This window comes from Myotis davidii, unplaced genomic scaffold (assembly GCF_000327345.1).
Source record: "Myotis davidii unplaced genomic scaffold, ASM32734v1 scaffold361, whole genome shotgun sequence".
NCBI classification, from domain to species: Eukaryota; Metazoa; Chordata; class Mammalia; order Chiroptera; family Vespertilionidae; genus Myotis; species Myotis davidii.
The window spans coordinates 347,443-367,239 of record NW_006291011.1 but is presented as its reverse complement, the minus strand read 5'-3'; the positions used below and the strand labels follow the sequence as shown (position 1 = coordinate 367,239).

The 19,797-nt window shown below is 39.0% G+C and overlaps 1 protein-coding gene across 31 annotated transcripts in view; it reads left to right on the top strand.

The window, feature by feature from the left end:
- The window catches only part of PTPRD (protein tyrosine phosphatase, receptor type D), an 833,389-nt gene extending 813,955 nt beyond the window's left edge, over positions 1-19,434 (top strand). For all 31 annotated transcript variants that reach the window (XM_015564215.1, XM_015564194.1, XM_015564191.1 and 28 more), the window contains 7 exons: positions 4,415-4,700; positions 5,126-5,304; positions 5,908-6,034; positions 7,169-7,294; positions 9,931-10,085; positions 13,615-13,750; positions 15,792-19,434. In XM_015564215.1, coding sequence (XP_015419701.1) covers positions 4,415-4,700; positions 5,126-5,304; positions 5,908-6,034; positions 7,169-7,294; positions 9,931-10,085; positions 13,615-13,750; positions 15,792-15,860 — 1,078 coding nt within the window. In that variant the 3' untranslated portion in view covers positions 15,861-19,434. The remainder of the gene's footprint in view (positions 1-4,414; positions 4,701-5,125; positions 5,305-5,907; positions 6,035-7,168; positions 7,295-9,930; positions 10,086-13,614; positions 13,751-15,791) is intronic.
- Positions 19,435-19,797: the final 363 nt, after the last annotated feature.

Sequence of the window (19,797 nt, the reverse complement as noted above, 5' to 3'; positions counted from 1 at the left end):
AGAGGCAAACACGGGCTAAGCTGGTTCTTCAATTTTAGACCTGAAAGAGTGAGAGTGAGAAGAGCAGATTTGAGCAGAGAAGATATTAATCTGAGAATCTTTGTATTTCTTGAGAAATTTGAGGGTAGTTTGAAATAGATGTCTTCCCTTATGCTATCACTTTAGAAATCCATTGTATTGCTGAACCATGAAGGGGAATGAGAGAAAGCAGGACAGAACTTTGGGGATATTTAACTACATTTTGGGGGCTCACAGGGGTATTCAAATTAGGGAAACAGCCACAGATGGGAAAATCCAGAGAGATGGAATAATCAGCACATAGATCCAATAGGGGAATATTCCTCACTGAGGAGCAATCTAAAGGAGTTTTGGTAGATTTCTGAAGATAACAAGGTTGATCTTCATTTTTCCTTTCCAACTTGATAGAACTTCTAAAAGGTCATGGAGTCTATAACCATTACAGAGTCACAGTTTTTGGTTGTTATTGTTTGCTGCTGTTATGTGTTACATGTTTTAGCTTATTTTGTGTTTGAGATAATTATAAAAATTTTTTCCCTTCCTACCATTGACCCTAAAGGAAGTATCTCTGACGTTCTCCATACTCCCCCAATCGGTATCTTAGAAACCAAGAAAGACTTTTCAAGAAAACTGCATTTAGAATAAACAGTACTGAAGGGATGTTATTGAGGGGTGAGCCACAAGAGAGTCACTGTATTTGACAGCTGTTGCTGCCCCAAATGACAGAAAGCCATGTGAAACAATGGCGGTACCATGAACTGTGGTGTAAAGTGTCGCATCTCAGAGCCGGCATTTGAGTCCCTGTTTGACTGTTTGCTACTAGCTCTAGGAATGAGTTCAGGGAAGTTCCCGAATGTTATGACTCACAGAAGGGAAAAGGAAATGGACATATTTGCGGAATGCCTCCCAGGGACCATGCCCTGGGGTAGGAAGGCATTTTACTGCCATCTCATTTACCATCCCAGTATACGGGAAAGCAGAAAATTCCTCCAACTGTAGATATTATTTATTGGAAATAGGAAAAGAAAAGGGAAGCAGCTCAAGGAGGCAGGGTAAAGCAAGATTTTGAAAGCCTAATGTTGTTATCCAGTGGCGATTCTATCATAATTTTCCCAGATTTAACATTGTCTGTTCTTTGCAGTCAGCTTCAGGGAATGGATTCTTTACCTACAAAGTAACTGCCTCTTCCTTTATGTTAATCATCACTATTCACACATTATCACTATGTTAATTATCAGAATTTAAGAAAAACAGGAGAAAGGTTAAGTGACTCTCAAGGGCATCCAGCCATTGGTATCTGGAAAAAGTATCTTGAATCTCATGGTCTTGCTTCAAGCTAAGAGACACCTCTCCCATCTGAAACCCTTAAGAACTCTTTATTTTAGAGAAGAGGTTCTTTATTTTAGAACCACAAGTTCCAAGGATCTGCTTTTTCCCCATCTTCCATCTGAACACTAAGGCTGGGCAGCTAACAATATTTTATGTTTGGGGGAGAAAAAGTAGGTTTTTCACCATCATAATCTCTCTCTTTTGTTTCCCCACAATTCATGATTTAGACCTCAGGCACATATTTGATTTTTTTTCCCCTCCCTATTTTTTTAGGGAACAAAATGCTTCATTACCACCATGAAAAGGTTGATATCGCTTTGATCTAGAGTTATTCCTAACAATTTTGCAAGATTCTGTGGTATCTTTCTGCCAGCATATAGAACGATGCATAATCCACACATTTGGAATGGTCCCTGGGCATATTTTGAGAAAATATTCTTGTCATTATCTAGAATTGATTTGACATATAGGACTTAGTTATTATGCGTATTGTGTGATTTAATATATATTATTCATGGTCTTAGAGCCTGCCAAACATGGGGGCTGCCTCCCTTTTCCAGGTTAAGTCTTACTAAGTTTCTATTCATGGCCATGCAGTGGCATATCAAGAGATTATGACATGGAATTGGCTCGAAGCATTTACCTGTCTCTCTATTGCCTATCAAGGGATGGTGGTGCAACCTTCAGGTGGACTCTGCTAGTTCTGAACTGTGGTCAAATGTGGGATTTCTCTCACTGACTGGAGAGCCCTGCCTCCGCAGTAGGCTCACTTAATCTGGGTGGGCTGCTCATTACAAGAGGCCTGCCATGCCAATGACTCATCCATTCACTTACTCCCTCAACATTGGTGAGCACTGACTGCATGCTTGGTGCAGGGCACACCAAGGGAACAGAAATGCAGTTTCTGCTCCCAGGAGATGCTCTATGACTTGTGGATGAGGCCCTGGCAGACTAATTAATACTTTGTTGTGACTGGGACTGCAGTAGTAGAGTGTTAAGACAGCAGGGGATCTGGACCATGGGGTGATGAGTCCTGCTGGGGGATGGGCGGGTGGAGATTGTCAGGGTGGGGAGTATCAGGGAAGACTTACCGTTTCACGGGTTTATGTGGTAGAACCAACCAAATAAAGTGTGGCACCGTGGTGCTCAGTGCATGGGTTTTCCCAACTGTGTTGTGCTAACAAATGTGCTGTCATTTCTAAGGCTGTCTCTCAGAAGTATTTTACATTCCACCTCAGATGTCATTTTGTGGTTTAAACCTTGAATGGAGTCTTAGAATCATTTCCAGAGGCTCTCTGACTAGATACAGTCATTTTTTGTGCCTGACAGGACATGAAGAGATGTAAGCAATTTTTAAATAGCTGTCATATTCATCATCCCACGTAACCTCTTCCACAAACTTCAGGTCTCCTGTATGGAAGCTGGATTTGGTCTATACTGCTCAGTAGTTTAAAAGTATTACTTGTTGCAAAATGTTCACTTACCACCTTGCAGCTACTTGGCTGGAGAGAAATTGCCATTTAAGTTGACTCAGGCACCCTCATGCTCATTAAACTCATTCATTTGGAGTTCTTGTATGTTCCCTGCATAGGTGCCTCACCAGGTCTAGAAAGTGTCACATGGAGCTCCCAGAGCCAGCAGTACAATTGCAAAAGCCATTCCTTCTCTTTTACTATTCCAGCCACCTCAATTCACCATCCTTTCTGTTCTCCAGTCTTGGTGCAAATGCCATATCACACCCAAAATATCCTTTATTTCTTGTCTTATAAATAGTTATGTAGAGTAGACTCTGAGATCTTTAAGGTAGGACCTAAGTCATCTCTAATGTATCCCCTCTGTCACCTAGCAAAGTGCTTCATTGTTCATCGAATGAAGAGATGGACAGGTGCACACATAAATGAACACATATGGGAGACAGTGGCATGTAGTGATTGAAGGAGGCCCTCTGTTGCATGGTATCTAAGCTGGTGATATGTACCTATTGATTACATGTTTCCCAGCCAGGTAACCATCCATGACCAAGCATTTTCTATTCAAGCATACTTGATACATAAATAGACTCAGCCTAAATGATTTGATAAAAGATAAAGAAGGCTCCCCTTGAGATTTAAGAACACAGATGTGTTATTTTGTTAATTTACTTTTCAACACAGGAGGAAATTCCAATGTTTCTACTACCTGACCCTGTGATCCAGCTAAGTAGGTTAGATTGTCTCCATGCAGCGGAAGATCTTGTCTTTGTGCTTTGTTGACTCTCTCACCTCCTCTTCTTTGAATCAGTTTCTACCAACTGAAAAATGACCCATAAAGTCCAAAAGGGATGGAGTTTATAAAATGCCTCAGAATGTCTTCAGACTAAGAGTGGAGCTTTAATTTTCCCACAGAGAATACTTGAATTTCACCTGGAATTTCACAATATATTCAACTCTGAAAGAAAAGGGAGTAAAAACTAGAAACACGCCCACACTTTCTAGGGCTTGCTCTTTATTAAGGATTTTCCTCCACTGAGAACACCCTGCACTATTTTTAGTGTGCAACAACATTTTACTATTTTAATTACACACTTCAAACTAGGTTGGTTTTAGAATTTTTTGCTGACTTTTAAAATAGGAAATATTTCAAGTCGAGTGATTTACTAGTTCTTTTTTTGTCAATTGAACTAAAATAGCCTAAGATGATTTGCAAAAATATATAGCCTAGTTAGATATTGACCATTTAAAAATATTTTTCTAGTATAAAGAGCCTAAATGTTAGTGGGTTTTTTTTTTCATAATGGTTTCAAAATAATGTCTAGTTTGTATGATGTGATCAAAGAGCATAGTAATTATGGATTTAATATTTTTACATGTTGAAATCAAACTAATTTCACTTGGTACATTGTTCCCCACCCATTGTTTATGGCGACTTGATAATACTTGACTTTAGAGTGCTCCAAAATCATCACAACAGCCATTTGAGTAGAATTAATGGGTTGGAAACCTAGTTCACAAGAATAATGAAAATGCTTATATTATATGTTAACTTCCTAAAAGATTTATTTAAACCTTTCTCTTTGTCTTTCTTGTAGTGCGGGAGTTGGCCGGACTGGTTGTTTTATTGTAATAGATGCCATGTTAGAAAGAATAAAGCATGAAAAAACTGCAGATATTTATGGCCATGTAACTTTAATGAGAGCCCAGAGGAATTACATGGTGCAAACAGAGGACCAGTACATCTTTATCCACGATGCGCTGTTGGAAGCAGTGACTTGTGGAAATACCGAAGTGCCAGCGAGAAACCTGTATGCCTACATTCAGAAGCTGACACAAATAGAGACAGGAGAGAATGTCACGGGAATGGAGCTTGAATTTAAGGTATGACATTGGGGGTGATGTGGTAATTCAGAAGCAAGTCATTCGCACATTGTCTGAGTCCTGGCTTTCCTTTCTGACCCTTTCAAATTTGTCAAGATTCACTTGACTTTGCCCTCCCTCAGGTGTCTGATTATAAAACACTTTCTTCCTCTTTTCCTCTTCTATTCCATGCTTCCTAATACCTTGAGCTCTTTTGTACCCCAATTTAAACTGAGAGATCATACCCATTGAACATAATATTTAAAAATTCAGTAGGCTATAGGAAGTCCATTAGGTAGAAGTGAAAGGCAGTGCAGTTTGATGTGTCATTTGCTTTGAAGTAAACCAAAGCTTTATCTCTAAAGAGGAAATCTCAGATATTTTGCATTCAAACCATAGGCTAACATTATCTTTGTCAGATTTTTCCTTTTTTTTCTATTCAACAGCGTCTAGCCAGCTCTAAAGCTCACACCTCAAGATTCATCAGTGCCAATCTTCCATGTAATAAATTCAAAAATCGCCTTGTTAATATTATGCCATATGAATCCACAAGGGTATGCCTGCAGCCTATCCGAGGAGTAGAAGGATCTGATTACATCAATGCCAGTTTTATTGATGGATACAGGTATATACTCTTGTTCCCCTGACAATCCGAAGCCTTGATATTTGCATGTGCCCTAGTTTCATAGCCAGAATGAATTTTATCTCAAGTCAAAGCATTTTCTTTCTGCGTAGGTCAGCAGTCAATCCCGTGGTATTTGTTTTCTATTATTTTGGATAGAAGTAAGAAGAAGCCATTATGGAGTTGTTAATCTGGCCTCCTGCATGCTTCCTTCAGAAGGAATTAATAAAAAAAAAAAAAAAAGCTGTTTTGTACCATATTTCATAAATTTAATAGATTGTGTAAAAGTCATGCCTTCAAATTGATGCCCCACGACTGTTCCCTAAACGATTTGTATGCACATGAAATTGAGCCATTAGTGTTGCGCTAAAATTTAAATAATAATGAGAGACATACATCATCATATTAACAAAGCCGTTTCTTTTGCTAAGTCCCCAAAATGTAATAAATGTTATTTGATGACACAATCTTAATGGACATTTACTGCAATTACATGAATGATGTATTTTCAGTTTTATTACTGGGTTGGATGTTTACATAGCAAATGTGGACCTTGGTGTGTTCTCTGGTTATTGTAACATGCTATTTTCATTCCCGGTAATTCAGACAACAGAAGGCCTACATCGCTACCCAGGGACCCTTGGCGGAGACCACGGAAGACTTCTGGCGGATGCTCTGGGAACACAACTCCACCATCGTGGTGATGCTCACCAAGCTGCGTGAGATGGGCAGAGTGAGTGTCTCCTCGTAAGACATTTCCATCCTGGAGAAGTGGGGGTTTCATGTCAATGACTGGAGTGCCAGAGCCGTTCTTTGACAGTCAGGGTACTCCTGAAACACGGGGCCACTCATTACTCTGGGTTGGTTTTTAACTTACAAGGCCACATCCACTTCTTTCTTTGTGTGTTTTGAAGAAAGATCTAGTTTTCTTTTTTCAGTGAAACACAATCGAGAGACAAATAAGTAAGCAGATGCTCCTTGACTTATACCCTGGCTCTCAACACATCCTCATTTCCTTTCACTCTGGGCAAGCTGGAGTTTCAGGAGCAAAGGGGCCATCATGTCTCTGTAGGAACTAATTTGACTTTCATCCCTGAGGCAAATTCGTATTTGCTCCCCATTTACCCTCATTGAATAAAGTGTTGGAAATTTACATTGTTTTTCTAAGGTAATTTCAGATCCACTTTTAAAAAGTGATCCCTGGAAATATTCAGAAAATAGTATTAGAGATATATCAAGACTCACCCCTTAAATTCAATAGATGCAAGTAAGCATTTTGCTATATATGTTTGAGATATTCTCTCTTTTCTTTGTAGAAATGTATCTAAAACCTAGCTTTTAGGTCGCAAAGAGAGAGAAAAAGAACTAGGAAAATGGCTTGATTATTCTACAAGGTCATTAAGTCATTAAAACTGCCTGGGCTGACTAGAGTGATTGGACCCAATCAATTCAGAGGTTTCTTTGAACGTTCACACTTGATGGTTCTCTTCATCCCAAACCACAGTGGTCCAGGTCTGCTAAAGGGATGCAATGTGTGATTGACAGGACCAACCTTATGCCCAAGGACTGATGTAATTATTTGGATAACTTGTAGGTATGAAGATGCTTACTCTTTCGAAGTATTCAATTTGACAGATACATATTTCTACCAATTATATTCCAAGTACTATGCTTGATGCTATGGGCAAGGATTGAACTATAGGATTTCCCTATCCTTAGGAGACTTATTGGTTCAAAGAAAAAAATGAGTCACATGCAACTGGAATGGGCTTGAATTTTATTAATGAGAGAGTTATATAGATAACTAGATGCTAGACAAAGTTTATTTACATGGTGTATAGTTTACATGAATCGTCTCTCCTTTCAGGAGAAATGTCACCAATACTGGCCAGCAGAACGATCTGCAAGATACCAGTACTTTGTTGTAGATCCCATGGCTGAATACAACATGCCACAATATATCCTAAGAGAATTCAAGGTCACAGATGCCAGGGTAAGTTGGCACAGTCTTATGCTCTCAACCATTAGTTGAAAAGTAGTCTAAAGCAGCGGTCGCCAACCTTTCGGACCTCACTGATCACCAGTGGTCCACCGACCACCAGTTGGCGGCCGCTGGTCTAAAGTGCTTCTCTGGGAGAAACATTGGCCAGTGGCCATATTCCCTAGTGAAGAGATCACCCATCCTAGAGGACGTTTTATTATTATTATTATTACTATTATTTTTAATGTAAGAGTAACTTTCTTCTGTCTGGCAAGTGTTCTCACAAACCCAGCTTGGCTTCCTTTCAAACGTAACATCTGGCAGCTCAACTCTGAGATTGCATTTGGTGAGTGTGTGTGCTGGGAAGCGTTTACTGATTGGTTGGCTGCGCTGATGTTCACCTTCTCAGCACATTCTCTTTGGAACTGCCTTGACTTCTTCATTACTTGAGGCTGTAAATATGTTGTTGTTTTGCAAAGCCCTGTAGGTCATGTGGGCTTGGAGGTTAATTTGGTATGATTTTAAAACCGCAGAGCAAATGGCATTTTTTAGAGGAATCTGACAAGCTTTGCACATTCTAATTTGATTGCTGGCGTGGTTTATTCCTCGGTGTGCTAATGTGTCTGTCCGTGAGATCTGTGCACCCACGACCCTTGCTGGCTAATTTTCATTCTGCATTTCTTGTCTAGATTGCTGAGTCCAAAGTTCAGCTCTGATATAAGATGTTCTGTGCAGAAACTTTCATATCCTTGCCTTTAGCCACTCTGCAACCGTGATTACAAATGCATCTTGGGGGAGAGGGGTTCAGTCCAAAGCCTGCTTTGTATCTGGAGCTGTCACAATGGGTGGGTCGAGTAAAACTCCAGCGTAAAGCTATTTACTTGATCCATTGTTTTTTTGGTGTTTTTTTTTTTCTGGAAAGCTGATTTCTCAACCAGTACTCATGTTTAGAGATTGTCCACTAATCCCCGCAGCTGGGGGCCTGGCGGTTGACCTAAAGTGAAAGAGAAATTGGTTAGCAGGCTGGTTGACCCAGGTGACAGACCTGTTAATGCTAGAAAATCTGAAGTCTTAACTACTCTGAAAGTGACTCTCCACAAGGCAGCAGTGAAGTTCCTAGGTGTCGTTTTTGAGTGGCCCAAGTAAGCATGCCTTGGTGACCCACCCCGTTGTTTAAAAAATAATGCTAATAATAATGCCCTTTCAGAATTGGGAGCAAGATACGTGAATGAAAAAAATGTTACTTGCATTCTAAGCAAACTCAGCAACCATTTCTAATGATAAAGAGTTGTGCCCAGGCTCTATAAATGCCAGAGATAACATTCTTCGCCACTGCTCTCCTGCCCAAATTAAATCTAATCACAATACTCAAAAGAAACAGTGAAGCAGAAACTTGGGCATGCCTTTGTTTGCTTTTTAAAGGCTTCCTGTGATTGAATAGTCTTCCTAGCTGACAAAACATTTGCTGTCTGTGCTCCTAGTGTGTTTCTAATCTCAGCTTCCCAGTTTAGAAAGCAAGTTGGCACTTAAGGATAGAGTGTTGTTAAACAGGTAGCCTGTAAGTAGAGCCAGGTGGTCTCTCCGCTGAAGAGTAAGGGTTTGTGCTGAAGACCTCTTCTTGCTGTTGAAAGCAACTATGGTCAGAAAGAACATTCAGAGGACGACAGGCCTGCATTGTCTAGCCTCTGGCTTTTCACAGATTCTGGGGAGAAAGGTGATGGGCATAACTGTTATTCCTGCTCCTGTAAACAGAAGCCCCTTCTACTTTTGTTGTCTTCCAAAAATACTGTAAAATTCCGGGAGGAATCAGCAATGCCTTAGTATCTTCTTTTCAAACCATTTATACTTCATGAGTCAAAGCAGTGTTGCTTGCTAATCACGGTAGAAAAAAAGAAGGTCTTCTTTTCCATCTCCTGTTTCCTCTCCGTGTTTGGCTTTGTCTGAGTTCAAACCCCCTACACGCCTTAATTCCCGTGGTCAGCCAGGAAGCGTCCTTTTGGAGAATAGCGCATTTGTGTGCTAGCAATCTCTCTGATCTACTTGAGGGATGCCTCACTTCCTACTCAGCAGCATAGTCGGTCACAAGGCGCATGTTGTATGTCCTGCCATTGTCTGGAAATTGTATGCCTCTGAGACATGTGGGCCGTCCAGGTCAACAGCAGCTACCTCATTTGTGTCCGCTCTTTTCCACATCACTGTTGTCATTTCGCAATGCTAGAAATAAGCAAGCCGAGCAGACGCAAAGTTGTGTCAATCGCAAACTCTCTGCTCTCGATGACATGCCTGGACGCTCCTTTCAATATTAAGAAGTGATTGGATTCACAAATTTTTGGAAGAGTGTATAGGTTCCACCTGGTTTCAGAGACAAACTTGGGGACTCAAAATGTACTAATATAGGAACTAGATGACTCTTTATGAGGTGGGAATTGTGAGAGCAAAAAAAATATTGCAATGTAAATAAATATGTGAATGGAGACAGTGTTCCTAGCAGATAAGACATGAATATAAGCTCCTAGTTAAATATGCTTCTACCCCCCCCTCCCCCCCATTTTTTTTCTTTCTGGAAAAACCATCATGTTTGCTGCTGTGCCTGTGCGTGGCTGAACCCTCCTGGCGTCCTCTGGCTGGGTGTGGCTTTCTCCCTGAAGGACGGTCAGTCGCGAACAGTGAGACAGTTCCAGTTCACTGACTGGCCAGAGCAAGGCGTGCCAAAGTCTGGAGAAGGATTTATTGACTTCATCGGCCAAGTTCACAAAACAAAAGAGCAGTTTGGCCAAGATGGACCCATTTCAGTCCATTGCAGGTGAGCTAAGAATCAGGAATGGTGTTTCCGCTTGTGATTAATGTGGTGGTAACTTTGAAAGTTTGTATTGTTGTCTATTGTCAGGACAAGCTTCTTGTAATAACTCTGCATAATAGACATTTTATTCTCAAAAAAATGTATTGTAAAACCTAAAGCAAGTACTCACTTCTCTTTCCTTCCACAAAAGGAAAATAGCCAGAGGAAGGTTTTTATCCCCAACTTTTACCTCTTGTAACAAAGAACTACTCTGTGTTTCTCTGGCCTACTTTAATAGGAATTGCTGGTCCATCCCTTGTGAAAATTAGTTCAGTTGTTTCTTACTTTTTTTGCATTCATAGCATTACACTGATAACTGTCAGTGTCTTACTCCTGTGTTTGTCTTCTTGGGAAACCATAAATAGTTCTCAAACCTTAATGACAGTACTAACTTTTGCCAGTCAATAAGTGATTAGAATGGTATCTCAGTTAAAATTATAATTTGTTTGAAAATTGTGGCTGTATCAGAAAATGAAGCACCTTCAAGTTAATTATTTTCAATAGTTTCCACAGGGTTTTATAACTCAGGTATTAAAGTTAATAGATATAGAAAGTAAACGGTTCAGAGAGGACACTCACCATAAATTTAGTGCTTTTGGAAGTTTCTATGCAAAAATCTTCCAACAAAGGGAATTCACTTATTTTTTAGGTTCTAGCAACTTTTGAAGTCTCAGTTTTTAATTTCTTTATGGTCAAAATCTTGAATTTATTAAATTGACTTTGCTTCAAAAAGGAATGACAAAAACAAACTACATTTCCTAGTGACATGGAAGACAGGGTCTCAAAATAGGAGAACTGTTCGAGTGGGGCTTCCAGTGTCTGAGTCCTGGCTCCATCCACTCTGTTGGCTGTCGCTCTATGGCACTAGGGACGTTTCTCTGGACCTCAGTGTTCTCGGGAGCTGTGAGACCCTTCCTAGCACACTGTGTGTCCCAGGCATTGCATAGTGGATGAGGATCGGACCTTATTTATACACATTTGTTTTGTGTTGAGTTATCCAAAATCCTTGGCTCTAGACCAGCGGTTCTCAACCAGTGGGTCAAGACCCTTTTTGGGGGGTTGAATGACCCTTTCACAGGGGTTGCCTAAGACCATCAGAAAACACATGTATAATTACATATTGTTTTTGTGGTTAATAACTATGCTTTAGTTATGTTCAATTTGTAACAATGAAAATACATCCTGCATGTCAGATATTTACATTACGATTCATAACAGCAAAATTACAGTTATGAAGTAGCAACGAAAATAATTTTATGATTGGGGGTCACCACAACATGAGGAACTGTATTAAAGGGTTGTGGCATTAGGAAGGTTGAGAACCACTGCTCTAGACGATCAAAGAGCATGTAGGAAATAGTACATTGGCTTAAGAGTTCAGACAAAGTAGATATATTAAGAGTTAAATTATCTGGCTATTCCCTTAATTTTCCATATAATTGGCCCAAATTTTTTATCAAACTTGTCCAATATAAAGAAAAGAATATACTTAATAAACATTAACTTCAGACATTCCATAAGTATGTAAAGGTGTGTGTGCGTGTGTGACTTCCCATTGCTTCTGTCATCACAAAATGCTTTAAACACACCTATAGTATAAATTCTATGACTTCATATACCATATATATCTTAAAGGCTTCCCATTATTTTCTGTTATCTGGGAATATCCTAAAAATACCACTTATTTTATTTACTAGAGGCCCGGTGCATGGATTGGTGCACCGGTGGGGTCCCTCAGTCTGGCCTGTGGGCATCAGGCCAAATCTGGCTCTCCAACATTTCCCAAGGGGTCCTGGATTGCAAGAGGATGCAGGCCAGGCCGAGGGACCCCACCGGTGCACAAATCATCCACTGGGCACCAATGCATGATCTGGGCCGGGGAGTGACTGTGGAAGGGCTCCAGGGCATGTCCGGCCTGTCTAGTCTCTCCCAGTCCAGATCAGCTGGATCTCAGCACCAAGCTAACCTACTGGTCAGAGTGTCTGCCCCTTGGTGGTCAGTGCACGTCATAGCTACTGGTCGAATGGTTGAACAGTCTGATGGTCACTTAGGCTTTTATATATATATATATATTCCTTATTAAAATAATATAATACAGTCAATAATTCAGAAGGTATAAGGCCAGTACCTCTTATTTTCCTAAAAGTGTCTGGTAGAAAGCAAAAAAAAACCCACCTTTTTTCGTCACATTTGAGCAATTAAATCAAGGTAAGATAGACTCTAGAGTACCTAGAGACCATTCAACAAAAAGATCATAAATCATAGTCTTTGAGGATAGAGATTTTCAAGGTCATCTATTCCATCTTAACAGAGAGCCTTGCCTGCTCCAGGACATGCTCAGCCACTTTGTAAAGACTATCCATGGATTTTAAAGCCTCAGTTAACATTTGCTAGGACTCTTTAGAAAACCCAGTTTATAAAGGGACACACTATTTATATGCTTGTCAGCTACATCCTCAAGTAAATGAATCCATCCATTTTCTACAGCCTGTACCCAAGCATTACACAGGCCGTTTAATTAGGATCCAAAAAGGTAGGGATTTTTCAGATTATTCACTCTTCTCCTCATTACCTGAACCTCCAGATGCTTTTCTACTTCTTAAGAGCACAAAAGCTATGAATTAATTTTCTTCTCTTGCTGCACTAAGATCCTGAAATTACCTTAATAACGAAAACAGAGAGAAACTCAAAAACTCGTTAATGTGGTGAAAAGGATTCTGGTGTTTAAAATGCTACATAATTGTATAAAGAAATAGCTCTTAACTAGTTTTTTTTTTTCATTTAGGTTAGAGACCCCTCTTAGAGACTTCTTAAACTTATGTTTCATTAAACAGAAAATATATATATGTAATTTTCACAACTCATATGTATAAGGTATTCATAGACCCATTCTGAAAATTGAATTAGGATTCTGTATAAAAAAAAAAACACCCTGATAAAGAAACTCTCTTCTCATATCAAAAATATATATCTGAGTTTGAATAGTCTATATACCTTCCTGTTTACATGTCTAGGTGATGGGACATCCTGAACAAATTTTAAGTGGCTACAAGAAGTAAAACTCTAAAGAACTTGAACATGGTCAGTGTACCTCACCTTATCTGAATTACTTCATATTTTAAAAATATGAAGCAGGCAAGGTTTACAATTTCAGGATCTGCGTGAAGAGTACAAATCTATAATTATTTACGTTTCCTTCTATTCCTTTATTTTATAACGTGTTTCCTTGATCTTTCCAAAAAGACATATGATCCCAATTGGAAAGTCATTCTGATTTAGAAGACTGAATCCTAATTATTCCACACTCATTCTCTCGTTACCACAACACATTATCAAGAGTAATCATGGGTGATTTTAACACCACATTTTCCTGACCGTGGCTGGGGGAGACATTATGCATTTTGAAAGCTAGTGGACACATGTCCACTTAGAAGTAAATGCAGCCATGGCTTCGAGCATCTCATCAGGAATGTTGCCTTTGTTTCTGTGACAGTGCGGGCGTTGGAAGAACTGGAGTCTTCATAACACTAAGCATTGTTCTGGAGAGAATGAGATATGAAGGAGTTGTAGATATCTTCCAGACTGTCAAAATGTTGAGAACACAACGACCAGCCATGGTACAGACAGAGGTAAGAAAAATCTTCATGAGCCAAGTAAGAGATTTTGTTAGCCAGAACCTTCTGGAATCCAGAGATTATCAGAGGCAAAGTACAGGAAAATATTGTAGGAAAAGTATCAAATTGTTTAAAATTGTGAACCTCATCCATCCCTTGGTTAAATGGGAGTGACAGTGACAATATCTTGGAGTTGTTTCTGGAATTAGGTGAGATTATATGGTAGATTGAACCATATTAAACAATATTTGGCCTCTAAAAATGGCAAGTTTGTTATATACATATAACTAATATTTACATATAAATGTGTAATATATTAGTGTGGTATATTTATAAAAATTGCAATGCCTGATTTATAATAGACCCTCAGCCCATTGCACCACTCCATACTCTTTCTGTATGCCTAGATGTTAACCCTTTGCGGTCCAATTTTATTTTTGGAATTCAAACAGTCTGGTCCAAATTAATTGACGGGATTGAACGTTGAACTTACTGACAATGCATATAATCGCAGCAGTTTGCGGTGTCGACCTCAGCTCCACGTTGGACCTGCTCCTAGCGCCTGGTCTGTCGAGTCAGCCTGGACGTTGGACCGAAAAGGGTTAAAGATCAGCTGCTTTATAGTTGATTTCTTAATAATGGTCATTTTAAATATTTAGAACCTGGACAAGACCTAGAGAAATTAGCCCCCCATTTTCTAGTCCAATAATTAATATGTAAATTCTCGTATTACTCAGAAAAATATGAGTTCATGATTTGGCCTGTCTGGCCCATTGACTAATCATTTCTAAGGATAATATGAGTGATAGATACATTGTGTTTGTTTATCAAAAGACCAACAAGTTCTGTAGGTTATAAGTGTTCCTAAATTTGTCACTCACAAGACCTTTCAGACTTTGATTTCAAAACAGTGCAAGCATTGGGCTTGCAATACTCAAAACATTATGTCAGCATGACAAACTTAATAGGTGTTGGGGGTGACAGAGGGAAATTGGACGTTTAAAAAGCCTTAACATTTAGCCAAGCAACTTACTGTGACAAGATAGGAAAGCAAACTCCATTTATTTTGCATTACCATTTTTATTGTAGAAAAATGCACATTTAAGCAAAATAGAAACTATCTACTTTCAGGCCCATTGGCTACTGAAAATAAGTTTCTTTTATGAGGAAAACCCTACTTTTTCTCATCTGTAAATTATAATTTTTCCATCTCTCCAATAGTACCCCAACATATTCCTAAATGACTGTGTTCGCCCCTGTCTGAAAAAGGACATGTTTCACACTGTTATTTTAGGGTAGGCCTTTAAAGCAGCAGTCATACTGAATTAGGCCCGTGGCACACGGATTTTTTTATGCGGACAGCCAGTCTTGTGTAACCATTTTCAGGAGTTGAAAATCTTCAAGTCCAGAGTCCTGAATAAATTAATGGCTTTGTGTGCCTCACCAGATACCTTTTGGCTGCCTCCCTCAAATATATATCAGAAATGATGTTGGGTAATTCTGATTATAGGTAGCAAGGTCTACTGTCTAGTAAGACTTTTTAAAAAGTTTAATAAGACTTTTTTAAAAATTTAAGTTCTATTGGCAATAGTCCAGAGGTAAGTGAATCTAAATGTTCCTTGGGACAGTGTGTGTCTGCATCAGCAACTCTTAAATATGCAAACCGAGAATGAGTTCTGTTACCACAAATAAGCAGGTAATTGTAAAGGAGGACTGTGATGTATAAGGAGCTCACGCGTTCCATAGGTGGTGGTTATTTGATACGACTTGGAGAGTGGTTCACACTGGTCTGGAAGATAATGTTCATTGGAGCTGTCACTACTTGGAATTGGGAGACTATTTTAGTCCAATTGATTGGTGGTTAATGAACACCCCATGTGGCTGATCGCTCTTTGCTCGCTAAAATCGATTGGTCATTGGATTGTATTGATTGACGAAAGCAGTGATTTTGCCCTCAACAAGATGCAACTTTGTTTTCTATCACTGATTTTCACTTTTCTGATGTGCTATGCTCATGGCCCCTTCTCGTCTTTCTCGCCATGCCTTCCCCCTGCAGGACCAGTACCAGTTCTGCTATCGAGCCTCACTCGAGTACCTGGGCAGCTTTGATCACTATGCAACGTAGAAACCCCTGACCCATTTTGGATTTTTACAGCGGGCCCTTCAATACCCATGGAGTCTCTTCTGAGCCATACAGGGCACTTGAGAAGTCCTTCTTAACTTCTAGGTAACAACCCCTTAGTGGGACTATTACACACAAAATAAACTAAAAATAAAAACTCTTCCGGGCGGACCAAGAATTCCCAGTTTAATAATCTAATCTGAAAATAATAAGAGAATCCTGACTGATGAGGGATCTGGAGGATTTTATTTACAGATACCTCAAGGATTCAGAATAAAGGGAAGAAGAAATCTCAACAAAGAACCAGCATCTTGTTCAGGATCACTCACTAGGTACAAGGAGGAGTGCCGCGTGGATGTCTGCTGGTGTGGCTTCTCATGGTAACACGAACTGCTTCGACATGACCCCTTCCCACCATATTGCTCATACTAACATTTTAGGGAGAAAAGGGGGGAATGTTTAAAAAGAAAGTCTTTGATTTAGTTTTTTAGTATTGTAAGATACTGCTGACCTGTGCTTCATTTTTAACTGTGTAAACTTTTTTTTAACAAAATGTATCTATCATTCTATAAAGTAAATTTTAAAAAGGTTACATAACTCTTCATTTTTTTATTTCCAAATTGTAGGGGGTTTTTTTTTTCAGCTGTACAACTGTTATCTGTCATATCTTGCTGTAGAAATATCACATATGAAATTTTGCACATTTTTGTGCAATACTCAATCTACAGTATTGGTTTCATCAGATATTACTTTTACACTTCTGTCTGTCTGGTAAGAAAGTACCCATTCTTTTCAAATAATCAACGAGTTTTGTTTTGTTTTTAGAATCAACAGGGAGGCGCAAAGTATAAAGTTGCTGCTAACATATATACATATATATCCGTATTTTATAGGGGTGTCTATGTATATATAGACAGTGTGTTCACACAAAATGATAGAGATAGCTATCATTCAGTTCTTCCATGGTTTAGTATTTTTTTAAGGTAGAAAAGCTATTGTAAACATCTTTTTCAATTATTTTATGACATTGGTATTTCTTAATATCACAAAATTTTAATTTTTTAAGGGCAATGAGGAATGCACATCAGTGATTGTCAAACCTCACCCCCTAATTTCCTATCCAATCTCCCCCCCACCCACCCACCTAACCATATTCACAAGTACCATTTTGTTAGCCAGGCTTCCAACAAAGTTCGATATTTCTAACAACTCTAGTGCAATAAAAACATATTAAATATCTAAGAGGTGTGCATGTGGGAAAGGTCAGTGCATATCCCTTTAGGAGGGGAGAATGTTTTAATATATCAGCTATCAAGTTGTTTAAAAAAAGTGTATTCAATCGTATATTGTCTATAGTATGTGCTATGAAATTTGCATTTATGATATGTAACAGGGGCAAAGCCAAACTCATGTTACTCTGTTCAGTCAGAAACATTTCGTGGCATACAGCATTCCTGGGAAGTGCTGTTCTTTGTTTTCTTTTTGGTTTTAGTTTTGCATTTAGAGTGCCTTATAATTGATGCCTATTTTAATAGCATTTCTTTTTAGCTTTTGGTTCGTATTTCCATTAGTTGTTCGTATATGTTACTCTTCCTATTAAAGCATTATCTGTTTACCACATGTACAGAAACTCTTTGAATAATATGCATTCCTAGTTCTCAACCAGGTCGGGGAGGTTAGTGATTGTACCAGCCCAAAGCACTTGGATAATCAGGGCCCTTCTTCCTTTTGTAATTGTCCACATCAGGAAAAGCCACTGGTTTTATTTTTAATCCCTTCCAAATCTGCTCTGGAACATCCAGAAAAGGCACCAAACTTATTTTAGTAACAACTATCATTGACCACTTTGGAATATATTTGCTATTCCATTAGGATCTTTTCTAAAAGGGGACATTTTTAAAAATGTGTATATATATCTCCCCCCAAATTACTATAGGAAGCCATGGATAATGGCAGGAGCTTGCCATATCTTCCACAATTTTAAAGAATCCTCCAAATGTTCAAGGAACTCCTAAAGAGTGTCCATAGAGGTATAATATTTTGGTTTCATCTTAGCTCCATTGATGTTCTGTTTTCTACATGTTCCCATCACTAGCAGAATGAAATCCAAGAGACCAAACACTTGCAAGTATCATATATGAGCACTTTTGTAAAAAAAAAGAAAAAAAGGAAGAAAAAAAGAAAATAATGTATAATACTTTTAAAAAGTATCTAGAAGGCTACCTCAGAGTGAGACTCTCTAACCTACATCAGAACCAGAGAAGAATGTGCACTATGTGGGTGTGTTTCCTTTCAGTTCCTACCTTTTGGAGAGCTATCCAAGTGCCAGATTACTCAGTGCTGTAATTTTCATTTAGCGAAACAAAGAGGGTCATTAGACAGACATCGCATTATGCCGACACGCCATGTTGAATCAGACGGTGTCCTGCACACCAGAACCCTTGCGCAATGAGCAGTTTCTCTCCCCGAGACAAAAACCGCCCGTTTGGCAAAGGGAACGAGAAGAATCCTGAGAAGGAAACGAATGGGATGCATACCATAGACGAACAAGGCGGAGACTTCCAGGTGTCCTCCTGTTCAGGAGCTGTTCCGAGAACTAACTCCCTCCTGTCATTGATGTGCATTCCACTCTGTGCTTTTCTGTACAAACCATTCTAGTTTGATTTTCCCAGGTGAACATCTTTATCTGCCATTACCATATAAACGCTCAAGTTTCCAATTATTTTCATCATCATAACCAGTACGGTGCTATTATTTACCTATGTACGTGTAGTTATGTATAATTTTGTAATTAGTTACAATGGTAAAAAAAAAAATCAAAATATATAAGAAGTGATTTGTACAGAACTTTATTTTAGCTCTTTTTTAAAAATGATTTGCATGGTTAGACAACGGTGAGGACAGCCAGGGGAGGGAAGGGCCTCTAGGGAACTTTGCACTTTCTATACCTTTGTACTATGCACTGCCCTATTGATTCTACACCCAATAATGTTATTACTTGAACCCATCTGTAAGAACCTGCTTCAGAAATTCATTTGTGTGTATGTAAATAACTCGGCGTAGAAACAGGAAGGGGAAAAATTCTGCAGTAATGTACAGATTTTTTTTCTTTCCCGTTTATTCTCGGTTTTGCTTTGGGTTAGCCCCTCCTTTTGATTTTTCATTCACTTACCTTTTCTTTCTCCTCTGTTGGGTTTTGTTGCCGCTGGGTTTATGGGTGCCCTGATACTCCAGCAGAGGTCAGAAGGCTGCAGGTCCATCCTCTCCATCCGTTACGTGGCTTTGCCATCCAAGCTTGGAGTGTCTAAAACGATAATAACAGTTGTGTTCTTTGCTCTCATTTTGGATGCATAGACTGAAAAATTAAAAAAAAATAACTTGTAAAATGGCTTGTTAAAAAATACAATTACCTCTAATTAGTAGTACGCGTAAATGTTTTACAGAATGAAAGGCGTGCTTTTTATTTTCTTACTTCGTTACATTGGTGGCGAAAGAAGTCTGTATGAAAATCAGTTCTTTGCTGACACAAGTTCCATTTGTTACAGATAAATTCTAATAAAAATGTCAGTGTAATGCAGCCCTGGCCTTTGCTTTTGTCCACTCAACCACTTGGTTTTGAATGTTATATAGATTCCCCCCTGGTTATCTGATTAGTTTCTTTGTACTAATAGTAATTCCACTTACCAAGAAGCTATCTACAAATACCTGCCTGGAGGTAAGCCCCTTTTCCTGGTAAGCAAACTGAGGCTCAGAGAAATAGTTCGCCTAAGTTTTAACAGCAAAGAAAGAGGACTTGGTTTTCATTCGATTTAGAGATCGTGGGCAATCTTTAATTCTGTGGGAGATGACTACTATATAAATTTATGCAAGTGCATTATAATATATACAAGTTTTATCATCCTGAAATAATTGTCAGCTCTCCTGCACATAAAAAAATTAA